The 21,015-nt window shown below is 43.6% G+C and overlaps 3 protein-coding genes across 13 annotated transcripts in view; all 3 read right to left on the minus strand.

The window, feature by feature from the left end:
- The window catches only part of LOC127010402 (U6 snRNA-associated Sm-like protein LSm1), a 4,679-nt gene extending 1,928 nt beyond the window's left edge, over positions 1–2,751 (minus strand). The window contains exon 1 of one of the 2 annotated variants that reach the window (XM_050884436.1): positions 2,606–2,751. In XM_050884436.1, coding sequence (XP_050740393.1) covers positions 2,606–2,651 — 46 coding nt within the window. In that variant the 5' untranslated portion in view covers positions 2,652–2,751. Of the gene's footprint in view, positions 1–1,532; positions 1,627–2,605 lie in introns of those variants that run through there. The other variant, XM_050884435.1, reaches the window with a different exon arrangement.
- Positions 2,752–3,318: 567 nt separating this feature from the next.
- LOC127010403 (uncharacterized protein DDB_G0290685-like) lies at positions 3,319–12,327 on the minus strand. Of its 2 annotated transcripts, XM_050884438.1 has the most exons (4): positions 11,472–12,327; positions 5,787–6,019; positions 5,179–5,308; positions 3,319–4,858 (listed from the first exon to the last, which is right to left on the minus strand). In XM_050884438.1, the coding sequence occupies exons 1-4, from the start codon at positions 11,536–11,538 to the stop codon at positions 4,665–4,667; spliced, it is 624 nt and encodes a 207-aa protein (XP_050740395.1). In that variant the 5' UTR covers positions 11,539–12,327; the 3' UTR covers positions 3,319–4,664. The 2 variants fall into 2 exon arrangements, with proteins under 2 accessions (XP_050740395.1, XP_050740394.1); XM_050884437.1 differs by lacking the exons at positions 3,319–4,858; positions 5,179–5,308; positions 5,787–6,019 and adding an exon at positions 6,232–8,786 and having other exon boundaries at positions 11,472–12,321.
- A 433-nt stretch (positions 12,328–12,760) lies between these two features.
- Positions 12,761–21,015, minus strand: part of LOC127010404 (b(0,+)-type amino acid transporter 1-like) — a 113,103-nt gene continuing 104,848 nt past the window's right edge. For 6 of the 9 annotated variants that reach the window (XM_050884442.1, XM_050884440.1, XM_050884446.1 and 3 more), the window contains 4 exons: positions 18,574–18,670; positions 17,622–17,771; positions 16,346–16,514; positions 12,761–15,951 (listed from right to left, as the gene is read on the minus strand). In XM_050884442.1, coding sequence (XP_050740399.1) covers positions 15,884–15,951; positions 16,346–16,514; positions 17,622–17,771; positions 18,574–18,670 — 484 coding nt within the window. In that variant the 3' untranslated portion in view covers positions 12,761–15,883. Of the gene's footprint in view, positions 15,952–16,345; positions 16,515–17,621; positions 17,772–18,573; positions 18,671–20,793; positions 20,898–21,015 lie in introns of those variants that run through there. The other 3 variants (XM_050884443.1, XM_050884447.1, XR_007763161.1) reach the window with 2 other exon arrangements.

The following is a 21,015-nucleotide window of genomic DNA, read 5'->3' on the forward strand; positions in this document are numbered from 1 at the left end:
CATTATCACAAAACTTTGCATGTCCTGTTTACCACCAAGGCAATTTAAGGGCAAAACAAAAAATTTAAAAATACTTACAAAGCACTGCTCCCATTAAAAGGAAGATGAGTAGTTCTGACAATAGGTGGTTAATCAAGGTTAAAGAGGTGTCTAGATACTCCCCTCTTGAATGCATTCAAGTTGTAAGGAGGATATGTACACAAACGAAGACTGTTCAAGAGTTTACAACTGAGTGTGATGAAAGAATGAAGATACTGGTGTACAGCAAGGCCACAGGAGGGGTGGAGGAATGCAGTCAACAAGTTCAGCAGAGCAGTTAGCATGAAAATAATGATGAGAGAGCAGGAGAAGAAATGGTGTTGCAGTGTGAATTGTAATCTACTATGATTAACAATTATAAATGCAGGATAAAATCACCAGATTAAATTCCTTTGCCCAAAACTGCTCTTGTATGTCACCTAAATTTGTAAAAGTTACATCATGATTACATGACACAAACTAAGTTAATGATGTGGAGAGAAGAATGGTGAGCCATGCCTTGGCCCACTTAACACCTGTCCTGTGTTCACTATACTTCACTAACAGTGCCACAAACACTACAGTCCAAATGAAACCAAAATTGAAACTTCCCCCCACTAACAATATTCCTGCAGCAGATCTGTAGCTTAATCTACCAGATAACCCTGTACTGGAAGTAGCTATGCCCTTTGTCTCGTATAAAGCAATGGTGATCCATAGTGGGCCACACACCCTCCTTGGCCTGTAACTCAGCCAACACTCTGGAGCCTCTTGCAGCATAAAGCTGAGTTTACTTTGCCCAAGAGAATTTTACCCCGTTAGCAAAACTTTTCTAACCTAAAGTTAGTTGCAGAACTCTGAGATGGAGATGTAATAACATAATATAACATGATTTTCTTACAAAATACATTGAAATTAAACCACAGCCTCCTATGGAAGGTACAGTAATTATTCAGGGCTAACAATAACCTGAGATCTCCCACAAAATGCACATGAAAAGTGGCTTCAGACACAGTGGTAACTGTCTTTGCATCTCAAGGATGCGTGTTTTCTTTAAACAGCTATACATACTGGGCCCCTTAAGCCTATCACCACCACTTTCCACGAAGCCAAGCATGCGTTCACATATAAGTAAAGGATAAATCCATCTCAAAATTGTATGCTGTAGCATCATTGATTCCTACTCTATCATCAATGCTACACTGAGGTCAACTAAAAATTAGTCATGAAACACCAAGCCTTGGTGACACTGTATGCCACCCTTGGCAGATTATGCAAGCAAAATTAATTACTCTATGAAATTAATATCTTGTTTGTTACATGATTGTCTTCAGCCACTGACATGCAAGAATTTCAAGATCTATGCACCACAGCCTACCTACGCTGTTTCCACTCTCAGTTTGAAATGGTGAACAGGGTGGAGACAGTGCTTTCCATGGATACAGAACCTCCTTAAAATCAGAACAGAATAGCTCTAGAATAATTTAAGCAATAGTTCTTCCTCTGGCTCTTACCTGCCCTATCTGTGGGGCAGAATGCCAATCTGGGGAGGCAGTAGCCATGGTCGTACCCACAACCGCTTCTTCCTTCCATTTAACTGTAGCAACAAATCCATAATTTGAGTAACAGCAGCGCAAGCCACAACAGCCTTCACTTTTGCAAACGACACCATGTGGATACAGGATGACTGCCTTGTTTACGTTGTTGATACGGGCAACCAACCTTGATCATGTGTGACATACACCCAGAAAAGTTGGAGATAACGGTTGCACCTACCGACAACGTGGTTGGATGAAAATGGCCCAGTGTGACACCAACTTGAGACCCCATTTCCATTTTTTTCTGCTCTGAGCACTCTCGTCTTGCGGCAAAAAAAGGGGAGCCCACACTCGTGTCTTCAAGTTGTACAAACAGGATGCTCATACACCAAGTCACCGCTTGTAAACCAATGCATTTTTTGTGATTTTTTTTTGCTCGTAAATCAAAATGCTCGTAAACTAACGCACTCGTAAACTGAGGTATTACCGTATAAACTATAGAATACGTGTGATGCACTTGTCACACGGATGCTTCATGAAGTGCCATTGTTGTCACTGGTGGTCAGCCATGAAGGCAGCTGCTCAACTACACAATTGTATCAATATACTCGTAATTACAGTTGATGTAACCTATTTTTTTTGGTAGTTTAAGATTGGTTTTCCATTAATGTCATTTCTTTTACTCAGAAATTTTAAATATCTCAGGAGCGTGAGGGGAGTGATGAAAACTAGTGTTTTCCTGAGAAACAACCATCAGATTCATCAAAACATCAGAAGCTATCAGAAAAAAAATATTTTCATCCAGAAAGTGTTGATGAAAACAATCATTATCACCCTGTTGCTGAAGTGACCGAATATTCCTTGCCACGAACACTGCCTGGTCAAGCGTCAGGCAGCCGCCCACTGTTCGTGAAGCAGCCTCCTCCTCACCGTCTAATTGTGAAGCAGTTTCCTCCTCACTGTCTAATTGTGAAGCAGTTTCCTCTTCACTGTCTAATTGTGAGGCAGCCTCCTCCTCGCTGCCTAACTGTGAACAGTGTCATACTCACTGTCCAACTCGTCGAAGAGCTGCGCCGCCCCGGGAATGTTTGACATGTTGCCGCCTCGAGGTAAACACCGGGACCGTCCGGCGCGCGGCACCGCCACGGCCACGCCCCGGGACGGCACCCACACCCACACACATATTGTTATAGTCCACTAAAGTTGTACTGTTGAAAATGAAAGTGTGTGAATAAGAAGAGAGGACCGAGAGGAGGAGGACCTAAGAAGCGATACAAAGCGTTACAGGTCAAAAGAAGACTATCGTGCTAACATTTCCATGTTGTACTCAGTATAACACAACACTGATTACATGAAATTCCACACTTGTTTTAGTCTACACTCTTTCCGGAAAAAAAAAAAAAAAAAACCCGCTTTCTATTTTTAGTTTTTTTCTTCCATATCGTTATTATTCATATATACAAAAAATGAAGCATTAAAACACTCAACGCTAATATATCATACTCCACTAATAACACCGATTAAAGTGTCTGGATTAATTTCTCATGTTTCGTAACACGCGGTGGTCGTGTGGGAGCATAGAAGAGAAAAATTCGGGCATTTCAGGGGTGGGGGGGGGGGGGGGGTACACTTTGACCCAAGAGGTGAAACTCGTGAAGGTAGCATGGAGAGGAAGGGACATGGAGGACCTTGGGGCACGTAACTACTCGCACACCTTCCAGACGATGCCCGTGTCTGATTCCAGGGAATAAAGGATTGGAACTGGTGGGAGTCTCAATTTATTCCTGATTTCAAATATGCCTTAAAGTATTGGGATGGGAAACAACAAACATCCACTGGAAAAAAAACAAAATTCATATATGTTCCTGACTCCGATGAAGTTCACTCATACAGCTGAATATACATATGGGTACACAGTTCTCATCATGTCCCTCGGCCAAAATCCAGCAGGAATAATAATAATAATAATGTAAACAAACACCCTAAATATCCCTTTGGTTGCACACCAGGGCATGTTGAGCCCCAGCGCGAGGAATTCAACCCTTGCGTGTAGGCTCAGCTTCCAATGAACACAATATTCATTAAATATAAACTACTTGGTACTTTCCTACATTGAACATTACTAAGTTGGCACTCCAGTAGCAATACTTTCCCTCAGATCACCACAATGTCCAAGGTTTTCAAATAAGCCTGGGCCTGCCTCAGTGCTTCGTACAATTTGTTAACTCATCTCTGGAGCATATACAATAAAAAGGTTGTCCTTGGTATTATTTTCCTAGTGTTTTTTATCAATATCCAATACACATAGTATTACCATTCTACTTCTCTGATCTAACAAGGAGAAGAGATTTAAATAAGTAATGTCAATAGCTGCAAATAGGTTGTAAATGATTGTGAAACTCTTCTTGACTATTGTAATGTGCTTTCCAGAATATGATATCCTTCACTTGAGGTCATGTGCTCAGTAGACAGATGATATTCAGCAAAACATAACTTGGGTAAACCATGTTCATTACTTTTTCTGACATTTCTCATAATGTGTGATGGGTGAGCGCTCACACTAAATCCATATGTAAATATGTCTTCCACAAAATGTTTAATAGAAATCTGGAAATTTTTTTCACGTCATGAAACATTAATGACTGTCTTGCGAAAAGAAAATCTCAAAATACAAGCTTGTTTGAACATCCTTGCCATTTGATTACTGATGCTGTCTTAAGCAAATTTTCCTTTAAGTGTGTCTTGTTGAGAGTCCACGATACAAGTAAAACCTACTGGAACTTTTCTGGGCAATGCTTTGGATCTGTATTCACCACAAGGTTTAAAACACAATTTTCACTCTATATATCTTCATGGCAGCCCAACCCATCTTTAGGCCATACAAAAATCTTCCATAGAATCATACTAATCCACCATTTCTGAAAGACCATACACTTCAACCCTCTTCTCCCCTGGAACAACACCACCACCTCTACTACAAGATAATATAATGCCATCTCTCTCAGAAGTCTTTGCCAACTCGTATCTCTCACACAGAAATATGCACCAGGCCACCTCTCAAGACCAACTCACCTTGTCTGGGCACCTCTTCCAACCCCTCTCTTAAGTTTACAATTGTTGAGTCTCACGCAGGAGTGTCTTGAGGGGAAAGTGGTGAGGTGGCAGGTATGCGAGGTTTGTCCACAAGGCCAGGGCTGAGTTGAGGCCTTCAGGGGAGCGGATGGAAGGCAGGGGACGGCACGCTGCCTCTTTGATCCGGGTCTCCTGCTCATAGTCATTACAAACACTTGCTAGAACCAGGACTGCAAAGAAAAAAAAGAGAGAGAGAGAGAGAGAGAGAGAGAGAGAGAGAGAGAGAGAGAGAGAGAGAGAGAGAGAGAGAGAGAGAATAAACTTTAAACTTTTCAATCCTCAAAATAAATACATAACATATATAAACAGACAACTAAATTTATAATCACCGAGGTAAAAATGTAATTGATGGAAAGTTTTCTATTGTGCAAAAATTATAGAGAACCAGAAAAGAGGATTATCCCTTCATATTCATTCACCTGGTAAAGATGAAATGCAAATCAAGACACAACATATCTCCATACACCCTTATCCTGCCGTGAGGACCTACCCATGTGGTGCAGAGTCAGGGTAGAGAAGAGAGGCCCTCCTCCTCCTCCATCATCTTCCTTCTTCTTCTCAAGTTCTTCCACTTTCCTTAATTGTTGCAGCAGCCCTTGCAAGGTTGTTACACATCCACGCTACCACCAAGATGAAGAGCCATTAAATAATTACCTTTAGTTATCATCATTATAACTAAGATTTCTTGTTGTATTTTCTATTTTCCATTGATGCTACTGTCTAAAGCTTAACATTACCTATATTACAATGTTTATACCCTACCATTTTGCTACAGCTATAACAAATCACTTGAATATTCACTTCTGCAATTACCTCATTCACCACTTCTGCATACCTCCACCACTAAAGTCCAATCATTTCAAATAGTTCGTTTGGGCGTTTGATTGCGCAGGTCCTTTCTTCCCCTCTGCTCTGCCACACAGTCCCAACACCTATTTTTCCCTCTCATATGTTACCTATAGCTAACATATGAGAGGAAGGGACAGGTGTTGGGACTGTGTGGCAGAGCAGAGGGGAGGAAAGGACCCGTGGAATCGAAAGCCCAAATGAACTCCTTGAAATGGTTGTTGTGTAATTACCTCCACTACCACTACTTACCATCTTCACTAAGGCACCATGAACACTCTTGGCTGCATCATGAACAGCTTTTTCAGGCACTCTGTCACCTTCCAAACCCTCCAGCCCATCCACCACCATCTTCAGATGACCTGACCCAACCTTCCATGCCACTGTCCACTCCTGTGCCGCTGCCCAGGCTGACCTGACCACTGCCTCTGTCACTTCCCTCGCTGCCTTGCTGTCCGTGGTTTCACAAGGAGGTGCAGCCACATCTGTTTGAAGGACATCATTACCAGGTGGCCTCTCGTCAAAGTTGCAGGAGAATCATCCAAAGAAAGAAAACAAATGAGACCAAGGATGCATTTAACTGTATTAGACTCAAGTTGTAATTGATCTAACCTGCTGCAAAGTGGCCAAGGAAAAAATAAGTATACTAACCTCTTATCCTTTCTTTTTCCTCTGGTTAGGTTAAGATAAAAAGAAATCTAGAAAAACAAATTTATTCAAATTATTTTACAAGAGGAACACTTTGTAACAATGATTAATTCTCACCCTGACTCCCTCCTTCCTATTCCTGCTTTCCCTCACAGCTCTCACCCTTTCCCTCACAGTTCTCACTCTTTTCCTCTTCTTTTTCCTCACACCTCTCACCCTTTCCCTCACAGTTCTCACCCTTTTCCTCTTCCTTTCCTGCACAGTTCTCACCCTTTTCCTCTTCCTTTCCTGCACAGTTCTCACCCTTTTCCTCTTCCTTTCCTGCACAGTTCTCACCCTTTTCCTCTTCCTTTCCTGCACAGTTTTCACCCTTTTCCTCTTCCTTTCCCTCACAGTTTTCACCCTTTTCCTCTTCCTTTCCCTCACAGTTTTCACCCTTTTCCTCTTCCTTTCCTGCACAGTTCTCACCCTTTTCCTCTTCCTTTCCCTCACAGTTCTCACCCTTTTCCTCTTCTTTTCCCTCACAGTTCTCACCCTTTTCCTCTTCCTTTCCCTCACAGTTCTCACCCTTTTCCTCTTCCTTTCCCTCACAGTTCTCACCCTTTTCCTCTTCCTTTCCCTCACAGTTCTCACCCTTTTCCTCTTCCTTTCCTGCACAGTTCTCACCCTTTTCCTCTTCCTTTCCTGCACAGTTCTCACCCTTTTCCTCTTCCTTTCCCTCACAATTCTCACCCTTTTCCTCTTCTTTTCGTTCACAGTTGTCACCCTTTTCCTCTTCCATTCCCTCACAGTTCTCACCCTTTTCCTCTTTCATTCCCTCACATTTCTCACCCTTTTCCTCTTCCTTTCCCTCACAGTTCTCACCCTTTTCCTCTTTCATTCCCTCACATTTCTCACCCTTTCCCTTTTCCCCTCGACTCCCTTCCCCTCCCTCTTGCCCAATACTGCCTTTGCCTCCCTGCCTTTCTCCTTCTCCATCCTCCTTTTTGTTCTCACTGTCTTGTTCTGGGAGGAAGTAATTATTTTGTACGATGAACCTAACACACTGAAGGATGATGTTCCTCTCCCTTGTAATGTCTGGAAGGAGCAGCCTCTCCAGCAGGGTTTTACGCCTCTTGGGAAAGTTAACTTGGGGTCCCTTGGGGCATTTTGGTCCACGTGGGCCTCCCTTCTTCTGGTTCTTCTTCTTCTTGCGATGCCTCGGATTCCTACTGGCAGCAGGTGTCTCTGTTGCTGCTGACGGTGGTGCCGAGGTGGTGGTTGTTGCTGCTGCCGCTGTCACTTCTTCCTTCGTCCCATCTTCACTTGTAGTTCCCTCACACTTCACTTCTTTTCCACTAACCAGATGATTCTTGGGCTGGCTCTGGGTTTGGTCTTGATTGCCGAGTCCTCTCTCTGCCTCTGGTGCTTGCTCTGGGGTGTCGCCGTCCTCCCCAGAGTCTGAGTATGCCCCCATCAGGCTCCCCAGCGCACCCCCGAGAACTGGTACTGCAGGGGTGTCAACACTCGCCTCCATCCCATCTCCATTCCAGTCTTCTTCGTCATCACTAATAATGTTCCCTTCTCCTTGATCTCTTTCCTTCTCCTCTTTTTCTTCCTCAAGGTGGCACTCTGCAGCCCCATTGGATGTGGTGCCAAAGTAGCTCACCTCACCAGTGGTCTCGTAGAAGTGCCGGGTGCCACGGAACACTGGGATGCCATCTCTTTCTGTCTCCTCATCAGAGTCTGGGTCGGGTACGGTGACCTGACACTCCTCTTCTTTATTCTTTCTACCATCATGCATCCTTTTCATCCTCTTCCTTCCTCTTTGCGATTCCTCTTCAGACTGACCTGGCCTCTTCTCATTCCTTCCACCATCACCATCTGCATTACTAACGTCCCTTCCACCACCCCTTCCCATCCCCCTACCTCTACCCCTGCCCCTGCCTCTTCCCCTTCCTCTGCCATCCTTAGAAGCAAATGGCTTGGTACTCTTCCCTAGCTTCTCCCCACGCTTGGTCTTCTCCAACTGCTGGGCCCGACGCAGCTCTGCCCTGTCGCGAGTTGGAAACCTCCTCTTCCTCTCAGCAATCCAGGTCTCATCATCGATCTGGAGGTTGGCAAAGTTTACAAGGAGATGCTGGTTGTCTATGTGCCGCTCAATGGCCTTTGGATGGGCCTTCAGCTTGCACTCCGGGAAGGGGCACTCCACGTGTTCCTGAAGGTGCCGGTCGAGTTGGTACCGTGAGTGGAATGTGCGGTTACAGGGGCCACAGTGGAAGGTCTCTGGGGGCTGGTAGGGTTGTGATCTGTCCTGGTAGCCCTGTGTGTTATGCTGGTAGGCCTGAGCTCCATTTTGGTAACCATGAAAGTTTCTCGGGTATGACTGGGCATTGTTATATTGTGCATTATTCTGAAAGCCCCAAGTGTTATTTTGATTGGTGGTGTTCTGATGGGACTGGGCGTTATACTGGTAGGAATGACCCTTTTTCTGGTGGGGCTGGGGATGAGGGAAGCCTTGTTGCTGTTGGGGGCCCTGAGGACACTGCCACCTGGAGGGAAGGTGTCCAGGGGCCACGAAGGACCTGTCCTCCGACATCTCTGTGTCTCCGATTCAGTCCAGATCTGGGGAGATGGAGACAGGGAGGGGCTTCAGTATCTTGCTTAATATTTTGCTTAGTAGCTATACTGGTGCATTAACAGTTTCCTTTTCATCCCACATAGTCAAGCAGAGTAAGGGGGCTTTTAGGTTAGGTTAGGCGAGGGGCATTCTAATGCAGCACTTCCCTCTAATGTATTTAAATAAAATTCACCCGTACAACTAACAGACACGGGCCATATTAACCAAAAATTGGTTTGTTTATTAATACAAATACACATGTGAAAAATATGAAAATTCCTGGGCCCAGAAAATTCCTAGAAACTTTCCTTGGAAAGTGTCTATTTTTCTGGAAACTTTCCCACCTTATGCAACCCTAGGCATGCTGCATTGTGGCCTAGATCAAGGGTGTTTCAACAAGTTTAATACAAGATGACATGTAAAGTAAAATTCCAAAAGTATGCTCATAAGGCTGCTGACTGCCAGAGATAACCAACAGAACAGCATGATGCGTATTATCACCTATACAGTAATCCCCCCTCCATTGCGGGGCTACGTTCCAGACCCACCCGCAAAAAGAGAAAATCCGTGAAATAGAAATGCTCTATTTGAATACACCCTAGGCATTTTAAGGTCTTTAAACACACTTTTAAAACAAGAGAAACACACCGTACACTGTAGGGAGACACGTGGAACTGAGACAGAACAAGGTGAACAGCTTCTCTCCCTGTGAGATGCGAAGCAGCGAGATGCTTCTAAAACACAACAGCCAATCAGCGGCCGAGAAAACAGTACTCTGATTGGCTGAATTAGTACATACGGCCACTCTATCATGATGCATGAGATTTAAACTCATAAACAATGATGCGGAATGCAGCGAAATGGTGAAAATAGACGCAATATCAAAATTAATAGCTCTTATAGAAAAAAAAGGCGAAATACCAGGACCGCGAAAACTGAATTGCGATATCACGGGGGTTTACTGTATATCATAAACGATAAAGTCTGACTAAACTACATTCAATCTTACCAACTATATCTAACTTAGTCTAACCTGACATTGCTGAAATGTGATAAATGGAAACCCTTGACATATCCCCCCAAACCATATTTTAGGAAATGAAAATCTCATGAACAAGCAATTTGTGACGACAAAGCAATACAGCATAAATTGTGCATAAAGTGCTTTACATAGCACAAAGGTGTCCTTCACAGGGAAACGGGTGTAGTTCTGGAATAATACCACCTATTATTTAAAAGCACACTGAAATCTACCCCAAAAAAGTTTTGTCCATTAGTGTGCCAGTGAAAAGTTTTGTAATTTTAGAAAATATCATGTTGTCCATAAAATCAAAGGAAACTGTTCAGCAAAAAATTAGGTAAAGATTCGTTTTAGGACCGTGCCAGTATCTCATTATCTACCTTATGAAGCATCACTATCTCTTCATATATCTTTTCTACAAACCTTCAACAGTTATGGAAACACTTTGAAAATTCAATTGAAGGACTTTTTTTTTACTCTTGAAAATAGGGGATAATGTTTACGAAAGCGCGTCGCCTCCTCTGGCGGCGGCCGCGGCGACGCTGCAGCCACCGCAGCTGCAAAATAGCTCGCAGAGGGTTTAGGGTCGGGGAGCATATTTAAACTACTCCAACCAAACTTTACGACCTACTAACAGGGGGGCTGCACCCCCGTCGACTCCCCCCTTCTAACCATACATGTGTGACTTATTTCAGTGAGGAGGTATTTCTCGCAACACTGGCTGCACCGTAAACAGAGGAGGCGACGCGCTTCCGTAAACATTATCACCTATTTTCAAGAGTAAAAAAAAAGTCTTTGCATTGGATTTTCAAAGTGTTTCCATGACCGTTGAAGGTTTGTAGAAAAGATATATGAAGAGCTACTGATGTTTCATAAGATAGATAATGACATACTGGCACGGACCTAAAACGAATCTTAACCAAAAATTACCCTTTCTAGTGTTTGATGGTGATATTTGCCTTACAAAATTTCACATGTTACTTTATTCAATATCTCTACCAGCACATTATATATTCTTGTCTGGAAATGACAATGCCTTATCCTTAACACTGCCTGGGCAATGTTTACACGACTGGCTGAGGACGAGGCTATGGTCAGTACTCTCATACACTTCCACCTCTCACATCAACTCTTACCAAAGACCAAAAAGGAGATCAGTCACGTTCTAATAAGTGAGGGTTTACGGTGCAGAAGTGTCAAACTACCAGAAAGGTCATAAAACTACCCGTGGAAATGACTCAAACTACTACGAAAGCCTTGCCAAATATGTGCTTGGGCGTCCAAATGTTTAAGAAGGGTCAGACTACCACCAGGGTCATAAAACTACCCTTGGAAATACCCAAAACTCCCATGAAAGCCTAGTCAGTCATGTGTTCTTGGGCGTCCAAATGTTTAAGAAGGGGGCAAAACTTAAGAATAGCCACTCCAAACCAATATTCATAGTAATTTAGCACGCGAAAGAATTATTAATATAATGCATTTAATTATAGAGTTAGGTGGGTCAAACTACCAAAAGGGCCCATAAAACTACCCCTGGAAATGCCCCAAACTCCTACTAAAACCTTATGAATTATGTGTGATGTTCGCCAAAATGTATAAGAATGTGGCCCTTTAAATTCCACTCCCTCATACTTAAGTCTCACTCCAACAAACCTCACTTTTCACTAACCTGGCTCGCCGAAAAGCTCCGTGCTGCTCTTGTTCTTGCTCTTCTTATCCCGCTTCCTGTGGCTCATGACAGTCAGTGGTCGGGGAGGCACAGGGAGGCGCAGGGCAGCACACACAGCAGAGACAACACGTGTTTTGCCTCGCTCTGTTGTGTTGACGGCACCAAGACCAAGACCAAGGACGGGAGGTTTGCCTTTGTAACGGCACTCCTTTGATGGGTTATTTTGCTTTCCTTTTTCTCTTTCTCTTTTACCTTTTCATCCAAAATTTCTGTATAGTTCTCTTTGTTTCTTCAATATGTTTAACTTCGAACAAGCATTCCCCATTGATGTCGTCTTTACACTTTACGGGAGGTTTGCCTTTGTAACGGCACTCCTTGATGGGATAATTTTGCTTTCCTTTTTCTCTTTCTGTTTTATCTTTTCATCCAAAATTTCTGTATAGTTCGCTTTGTTTCTTCAATATGTTTAACTTCGAACAAGCATTCCCCATTGATGTCGTCTTTACACTTTACACTTTGTCTATCCTACACTTTTTGAACCAAAGTCTACGCGGCCGTTTCTACTTCAGCGTGCGGTCTACCACCATATTTACTATTCAAAAGTAGCACTGTAGTAAGTGTCTCAGATCTTCTTGGCTCTGTATATGTAGCTGCTCTTTCCTATGCAACGGCAGCTTTAGATCATGGACCAAGTTATCATTGTCTACCTATATTTCTGTCTCTCATACTCCAACAATAGGACCTTCCACCGGGCAGTGGTTAGCGTGCCTAACTGTGAGACCAGCTAGGTTGGAATCCCGGCCCTGGCAGTTGGGGTTCAAGTCACCCAGCTGCTCATCCTCCCTTTCGGGCTGGTCGATAAACAGGTACATGCTTTGCCCAGGTGTCCCAGCCATAGATTCTCACCCGCCACAGGCTTAAGGGCTAATGCGACGAAGATAAGCACCGAGGCCACGCGCATCTATAACGTACGCATATGATGTATGGTAGATGCTTTTGTTCAACCAAAGTATTATATTAAATGGGTACCTACCTGGAGACACCTGGGAAATGTATAAACTGCAGTGTCTTTAAAAAAAGGGCCAACTTACCACAACAACCCGTCCTTACACCATTACGACCTAAACCCTGCTTTACTGTCTATCCCCAGCCAGACAATGCAAGTGTTTTTTTCAGCCACTAGCCTTTCGTTGTTTGGGTTTGAAGTGCCGAGTTTCGTGATAATACTGAATAACAGAATGCTCTTTACAATAGATTACAGGAATCATGAAATAGAAAAGTCAATGGCAGATGTTTTTATTTCTTTATTCAGTCCCGTACAGTGATTTACAGTATTATAACATCTATAAATTTCGATAATCATAAATATTTACAAACTTTATTCTTCCTTACACGTCTAGATGCCTCAGAGCCGCCCCGCAGCCGCCGAGCAACACGCGACGCAGTGAACGAACGAGCCTCGAGATCTTTGGAGTGAGCGAAGCCGAGGAACGGAGCAGCCCGCGTAACGATCACACTCTTGCCCTCCCGATGATGATGTGTGGTGGAACGTGTCATATTCTCCACGCAGAGGCCCACATGAAACTGATGCTCCCCAGTAATTATGATGAATATATATCGGTGTGTACTAAAATCTTGCCCTTCCCATACATCAGGCGTAAAAGGTGAAGGCAAACTGATGTGAACCTTAAAAGTCAAAGAGAAGGGTCGTGATGAAAATGGGTGTTTGGGTGTCGGAATGAAAAATGAATATATAAAACGTCGAGTAAAAGCTGTGTGTAGGGGGGGAGGGGGAACACTCTGGCGGCCCTCGGATGGGAAGCGTTTGAGAATGAAGAACTTGAAGGGGGTGATGGGCTAGCGCCTAATGGCTTTGTGGTGAAGCAGTATGTCGCCGTTCCTGCACGCCAGACAAACAACGTCAACGGGGCGTCCTCCGTCCCTTGGCTAAGCTCGTGCTACTCCTGGAGATGAAATTGTGCCTCCTCACGCATGTCTCGCAGGACCTACAGCGTCTGGTGCAGAGGCGCGGGTCACTCCAAGACGAGAGCCTCCACCGTTGCAGAGTTCACCAGCGCCGCGTCTCTGGCTCTTCAGTGTCTAGCCTCTCCGGAGCGCCACCACGAAAATAAAATGCTCCATCACATGTTTTCTCTTCCAGGCAGGAGCCCCACTCAAGCCTATCACAGATAACGCAGTGCAGTCCATGTGAATCTATTGTAAAGTAAAATAATTTGGAAAGGAAAATAAGCGCTTTTTATAATGATTGTATTAACATAACACTGACGGTGTAATAAAGCCTCTCCACACAGCTAAAATAAGTATAGAAATCTTTCACTCGTTCTCCCTCATATTTTACACACTAGGCACCAAAAGCACACAAAACTGAATTTCATATTTTCGAAGAATATATTAATTTGGTTACGAACACACCGCCAATAAAATAGAATTATACCACATTTTTAACCAAAATAAAAGGCCTCATGGATCAACGCGCGCTCACAATCACACAAGAAATAATAACGCTCAAACACACAAATAAAGAACACAATCCCAGTGAATCACGGAGTCTGTGTACTTCATAAAAATAGTAGAACATGAGAAAAAAATATGAAAAATTATGACAACCATGACAATCATCGCACTCCCCACGGGCTCTGGATACAACGAAAGTAGGCAACACACGGACTGGGTAAAATTGATACAGGGCTTGAGTGTTGGCCTCCACATGTGCACGTCGAATGTTGAAGCACACACACACACACACACACACACACACACACACACACACACACACACACACACACACACACACACACACACACACACAAGCGTCACCAGATCATAGGACTTAGAACATGAATTTCTCGGTTCCAGACCCCCAAACTGTCGTGCCCCAAACAAATAACGATAGTCAAGTAAAGTTATTGTTGAAACCGTTAATTACAGATGTTTTTTCCTCTTTCAGTAGTTGCGGATCAGAAATCAGTAAATACAATGTGCTGAGTATTATAATTTGGCAACGATGATACACGCGAAGAATGTGAATAGTTGAATTTGTACAGTCGTTCCAGCTCTCCCCTTGCAACACCTCTCACATGGTCTGCCTCCTCTTATTCTTGCGACAACCTTGATAGTGTTCTGACCCTAGGCACGTTCGCGCGGGGTTCCTACACTCACCATCGTGGCTAAGAGAATACTCCGAACTCATAATAGGGAAAACAATAAGAACAGTGCTGTCGTATATGCGGTGTTGAGTATCGCTTAGAGGACCATCGAAACTAATGATATGGTTTGGATTCTAAGTTTCATCCCCTAACTGTCTTTTTCATTGATCTCATTGTATTCCTCTTAGATATTATTTGATCTTGCTCATCCTCCATATCTACGAGTATTGGGAAGTGTTTTGGTGTGACGATAGACTGGTTAGCAAGTCATTGGATGTAAGGTGCAGTGCTTCAGTTCTGATAGTTCGAGTTCTGCTTCATTTCCGACATACCTATTTCTTAATCTTCTCTTTCAGTCTGTTCTGTGTGAGTCATGGTACACGTAGACATTGTGAGGTGATGGTGGTGGTTGTGGTGACCTTGAACTGCAGGTGAGTCAGAAAATGTTTTGTGTCTTTTGCGTCACATAGCTCCGTGGCCATCAATGTCTGGCAAGTGTTGAAGCGATAAAGCCGTGAGTTGTATCATACGATCACCCTTTATCCTGTACATGCTCGACTTGTAACCCGGAAACTGGCTCACTGTATTGCTACTCATTCTCATCCACTGACGAAATTATAATATACATGTACTCCTTTCTATGTTCTGGCAACCCTTTCATTTTTTTTATGTGTTGTACAAATGTAAATCATTAATTTTTCAGGGGGCTAAACACTGAAATCCAACATTGATTAAAATATATAAAAAATCAACGTGTTAAAAAATATTACAAGGTCATAAAATAGATATCGATATCGAACATATAAAATCGGATGGGGAGAATCACCTTGAGATTACATAAAACAAGGCGGTGCGGGGAGGCGCGGGGCGGCGGGCAGGACCTTCATCCCGGAGTTTTGTACAAGATTTCGTTGATGGGTAAAAACCTTGCAACATCAATCTTTCCAAAAATAAAGCATCTCTTGTCCGCGTGTCCGCCTCCTCCGCCGCCACCACCCTGCTATCCACGGTGATCAACGTACAGAAAATAAAACATTTGTTAAGGGCTACACAGTACACCCAACGGCTACCCTAGGGAGCGTCTACTCATTATAGCACTGTCATCACTGTAACGCTCGGGGCGCGGGCTGGCGGGGCGTGGCTGCCGCTGCTGGTAATGATTGTTTGACTTCATGGAATGATAGGAAGCGACAGCCAGCACGCCCGCGCCAGCACCCGCGCCCTCACGCCCGCACGTCGGCAAGGCTAGGGGTCGGGCATCACGTCTGTGGGCACCACCTCCAACAGCAGCTGGAAGAATGTTGTCACGTGGCCTGTGGGGGAGACGAAGGAGGCGGTTACGAGCAGGCAAAGGTCATCCATCTCTCGAGTCTAAATAGTCCACTTTTGATTCCTGCTTCCTTCTTGAACTAGTCACAAGTTATATATATGTTTTCACTAATGATACTCAAGGTAATTTTCGCTCATGATACAATAAAATGTGCCATAATAATACAATCTTCAGTCCAGTAATAGGATGTAAAAGTCTATTGTGGTCCAGTCATAGGATGTAAATGTACTATAACTGAACGTCCCCTGCCCAGGAGATTTAAACCCTCTAAACTGATCCTACTTGATCCCTCTGAATCGATCCTATTTAAACCCTCTGAACTGATCGAACCTAAACCCAAGAGTGCAGTGTCAAGGTTTAAGAGAGAGCAGCCTTACCCATGCCCGGCAGCGCCTTCTTCAGGTGGACGAACGGGAAGTAGAAGAAGAGGCCGGCCACGATGAAGAGGGTGGCGTAGAGGTACTCGATCTGAGGCGAGTCGATGATGGGCCCCACCACCAGGTACACCGAGATGACCAGCACGATGATGGGGATGATGATGGGCACCTGGGGGAGGGAAAGGTAACGTTAGGTAAAGGTAATGTTAGGTAATGGTAACGTTGGGCAGTCATGGGGCGATTACTGATGTTATGTAATCGATTACGATTACTTCATATTTTCACGAAAACGATTACGATTACAATAAAATTAGGTGTAATCGATTAAGATTACGATTACATGATGTATTAATCGTGATTACAGGAAGGACTGAAAGGTGAACTTGCAAATTTCATACACATGTACCACACTAAATATTTAATTGGTTGAATTACTACAGATATTTAGAGTACACACTTGCTGTACAAGAAACTGTTAACTAAAACTTTGCTAATGTAAACGCAAAAGTAATCACGATTACGATTACATTTTTAATGTATTTGATTACGATTACGATTGCTTAAAAAAATAAGAGGGTAATCGATTACGATTACTTGAAAAACTGTAATCGATTGTAATCGATTACGATTACTCCATGTCTGACGCTGGGTAAAGATAATGTTAGGCAAAGGTAACGTTAACAAGCTGGGCACGCTTAAGGAGACATATCAAAGCCAAAACAAATCTAAACAGGAAACGCCCGCAACAGAGAAAGGAGCTTAAAGATAAGGGTTAGATTTAGTTCGATGTTTTCATAATCCTCCAGTTAAAAGATTCTAAGTCATGTGATGTACAAACAAACGAAAAGGAAGGGAAGTTTTCAATACAATTCCCTTTATTTTCCAAAGTTTATGCGTGTTATGCACCTATACAGGTGCCCGGGGCATCATTAATCCAGATCCAGATCCAGTTGTTAAATGGAAGGAAAGTCAGGAAGGTCAATGATAAACGTGATTCATTAAGATCTTGAATTACACGGGAAAAAATACGATATAGTGAACATTTAAAAGCCATAAGGAATAAATACTAAGCAAAGCAAAGTCCGATGGGAAAGAGGAATACAATAAATAAATATACAGATAATTACACAAATACATAAATAAAGTGATAAAGGTGCACGATATATTGGCAACTGGAAACACAAAAGGAGTATTATTATTATGGCAAACAATCTCCTGTGTGGCTAAGATAAACCCTGGCGCTCTTTCCTCTCCGCGAACTGGCAGGGACGCTCACCTTGTAGGGCCTCGGTGCGTCAGGCATGGTGTAGCGCATGACGAGGAGGGCGGTCATGGCTCCTCCGTAGAAGATCCATGCGGTGAAGCTGAAGAAGTCGATGAGGGAGCCGATATCAGACGGGATCACCATAATGAGTGCAATCGAGGCCTGCACCGGGAGGGAAGGAGGCAGGTTAACGGCGGGGAAGATGAGGGTAAAGTAGGATCCATGATAGATAACAGGAGAGGAACAAGAGCAAAAACAGTCCAGGATGCAGCTAATGAGAGAGAGAGAGAGAGAGAGAGAGAGAGAGAGAGAGAGAGAGAGAGAGAGAGAGAGAGAGAGAGAGAGAGAGAGAGAGAGAGAGAGAGAGAGATAGAGAGAGAGATAGAGAGAGAGAGAGAGAGAGAGAGAGAGAGAGAGAGAGAGAGAGAGAGAGAGAGAGAGAGAGAGAGAGAGAGAGAGAGAGAGAGAGAGAGAGAGAGAGAGAGAGAGAGAGAGAGAGAGAGAGAGAGAGAGAGAGAGAGAGAATTACAGGTAAGACAATAATAATATCAGTGGCAGAGTAAGCAGACATACGTTCAGGTGACAGTTATTATAGTCTTTTTACAGCGAAACAAAGGCCTGATACGACTATTTACAACGTCTCTCTGTGTACGGTTTCTCCTCGTTATCAGTTCATGTTCAAACCGGCTAATTCTGTGGCGGTGAATCTCTCCCTCCCTCATATGCAGTATCTGGCCCTCGTGGATGCTGTCATTGGCGTGTAGACTATTTTTTGTGATGCTAATGATGCACCCAATTACTTGAACAATGCAGTGACTGTGTACATGGCGCTTGTTAGCTGTACTGCATTTACACACACACACACACACACACACACACACACACACACACACACACACACACACACACCCACCCCCCCCCCCCCCCCCCCTTCCACACAGACTCCCACACACGCTATACTCACGTTGAAGAGAAGTGCTGGTGAGGGGGTGAGCTTCTTGGTGTGGACGAAGGAGAGCACGTCCACCATGTGTCCCTCCCTGGCGGCCACGAAGCACAGCCTGCAACACCCAGCCCCGCCTCACCCTCTGTCCTGCGCCTCACACCGCCACCCTTAACTCTACAGCCTGGCGTCTAGGTGATCAAAGCTCTCTCCCTCGTGTGATATAAGCTTTCTTGAGGTGATGAAGCTTTTGAATTTTTGTGTGCTTAAAATTTTGAAGTGATTAAGAAAGCTTTCTCAATGGTTTAAAAATCTTTATGTTGTTCAAAACTTTCTGGCTATTACTGTCTACTCTAATAGTGAAAAATTCTTCTTAAACACACTATCTTTCTCTCAGCTCAGCTAACTTTAACACATTAAGTAAAGCTCTTACAGTGATGACTATTGAGTAATGCCTCAAATATCATTCAATATATTTTTTCAAAATATGTTTTTCTACATTGCTAAACTTACTGAACTTTTGTGAATACTGCATTCAGTGGCATTAGGAAAACAAACTTTTAGGTGAATACAAGCTTAGGTAATGAACAACAGGTAATTAAAATTAGCAATGGGTGCGTTACATGCTCAGTATAAAAGAAAAAAAAGAACAAAGAAACATTCCATACCTTTACAACAAAAAGTCGAGCGTGCTGCAAGGATATAAACATTTCTCTGTAAACAGATAACGAAAAGGCAAGCCAAAAGACAGTCACCAAAAACTAGAAGGCGTTCACGCAGTCAGAAAGCGGAATTAACCCAGCTAGCGCTGCGTCTGCCCACACAACGCTGCGGAACATCAAGCAAGCGTCACCATCATGCATTTCTCAGAGTTCCAATGTTAAACCGTCCTTCAGAAAATGGTCGTTCCCGCTGTAAAGGAGCCCCAAAACACCTTCATTCCCTCTTATTCCTACCACAAAACCCTTTATAAGATAGTATGCAATGTTATTGTATCTTTTCTTTATGCTACGATTCCTTAAGAGTAGGAGTTCGTAGCATTCGTTGGAAGTCATTTGAGGTTCTAAGAATAGTTACGTGTTTATTCTGCGTGGACGAAGAAGGGCGGACGGAGGTGTTTGGTCCTAAGTCAGTGCATGCGGGCAAGATCTAAAGAAATTTATTTATTTAGACCTTATTTAGACCATTTATTTAGACCTTGAGTGCGGGTTTCGAAGTGTATTTACTCATCGAGCTTGTTTTCTGGAGGAGGGTTTTCTGCAATGGATATCTCGGTGCGACGATGCATCATTCTCCTCTGATAAGCGTTAATATAAAGGGAGACATGGAAAAACACAAATGATAATAACAAAATGACAAAAAGATGTTCATTGCAGCTCAACCAAGGACGAAGTGGAGCACCAATCAGTCTAATGCAAAGAGCTAAGTAATACTGCATGCAAAGTAACACAATATAGAGTATAAATAAAAAGATCGGTTCTGACTACACAAGGAGCAATGCGTCAACCCAATAAGTACATCAACGTTATTATTAGTAGTGGTAGTAACAGGCATGTAGACATTAAGCGCATATTCTCAAACATTTCGAGGCTCACACACCCATATCTGATAAGGCTTTCGTATATATTAAAGGTATTTCCATGGGTAGTTTCCTAAGCCCTGTGGTAGTTTGACGGATTTGCCAGATTATCGTACTCAGAGCATAGTGTTTACCGGTTTCGGACGCCTAACTATTGCCAAGAAACATCATGAATTAACTGTTTTAACGATAAATATAAATGAATCTAGTTATTGGGGCCCATGAGACAGTTTTGGGGTCGGAAGTCGGTCTATATGAGGCTGAGTACGATAATCTGGCAACGTAGTGACTGCACCGTGAACCACCGTTGCCAGATATCGTACTCAGAGCATAGTATTTACCGGTTTCTGACGCCTAACTTTTGCTAAGGAACATCATGAATCAACTGTTTTAACGATAAATATAAATGGATCTCGTTATTGGGGACCAGAAGACAGTTTTTGGGTCGGAAGTCGGTAAATATGAGGCTGAGTACGATAATCTGGCAACGTAGAATTAAGACTGCACCATGAACGCGAAAAGAAAAGCTCATTTGAACCCGACAGCTCTTCTTTGTGGCCTTTGGAAATATTGGTTGTGTGAGAGCTGAAAGCGTCTGAGAACACGGACCTCAAGGGCATGCAACAAAGGGGTGGCAGCTCCTAGCACTCCCAGACGCGTACCTGCCGGAGGTAAAAGCTGTGCCATTTGCGGCCCCAAAGGTGGAGAGTGTGACAGCGAGTGGCATGAGGAAGGCGGCCCAGCCCAGCACCCGATTGCCAAAAGTCTAGCGAGGAAAGATGACCCGTTGATGTGGGATGTTAGCAGATGACTCGTTGATGTGCGGTGATACAGAATGAGATGATGTGATGTTAATACTATGATACGTGGATGTGGCGTGTTAA

Source organism: Eriocheir sinensis, chromosome 43, assembly GCF_024679095.1.
Source record: "Eriocheir sinensis breed Jianghai 21 chromosome 43, ASM2467909v1, whole genome shotgun sequence".
NCBI lineage: Eukaryota > Metazoa > Arthropoda > Malacostraca > Decapoda > Varunidae > Eriocheir > Eriocheir sinensis.

Excerpts from the sequence above, each read along its gene's own strand:
- LOC127010403 (XM_050884437.1), bottom strand. The coding sequence starts at position 8,760 with ATGTCGGAGGACAGGTCCTTCGTGGCCCCTGGACACCTTCCCTCCAGG.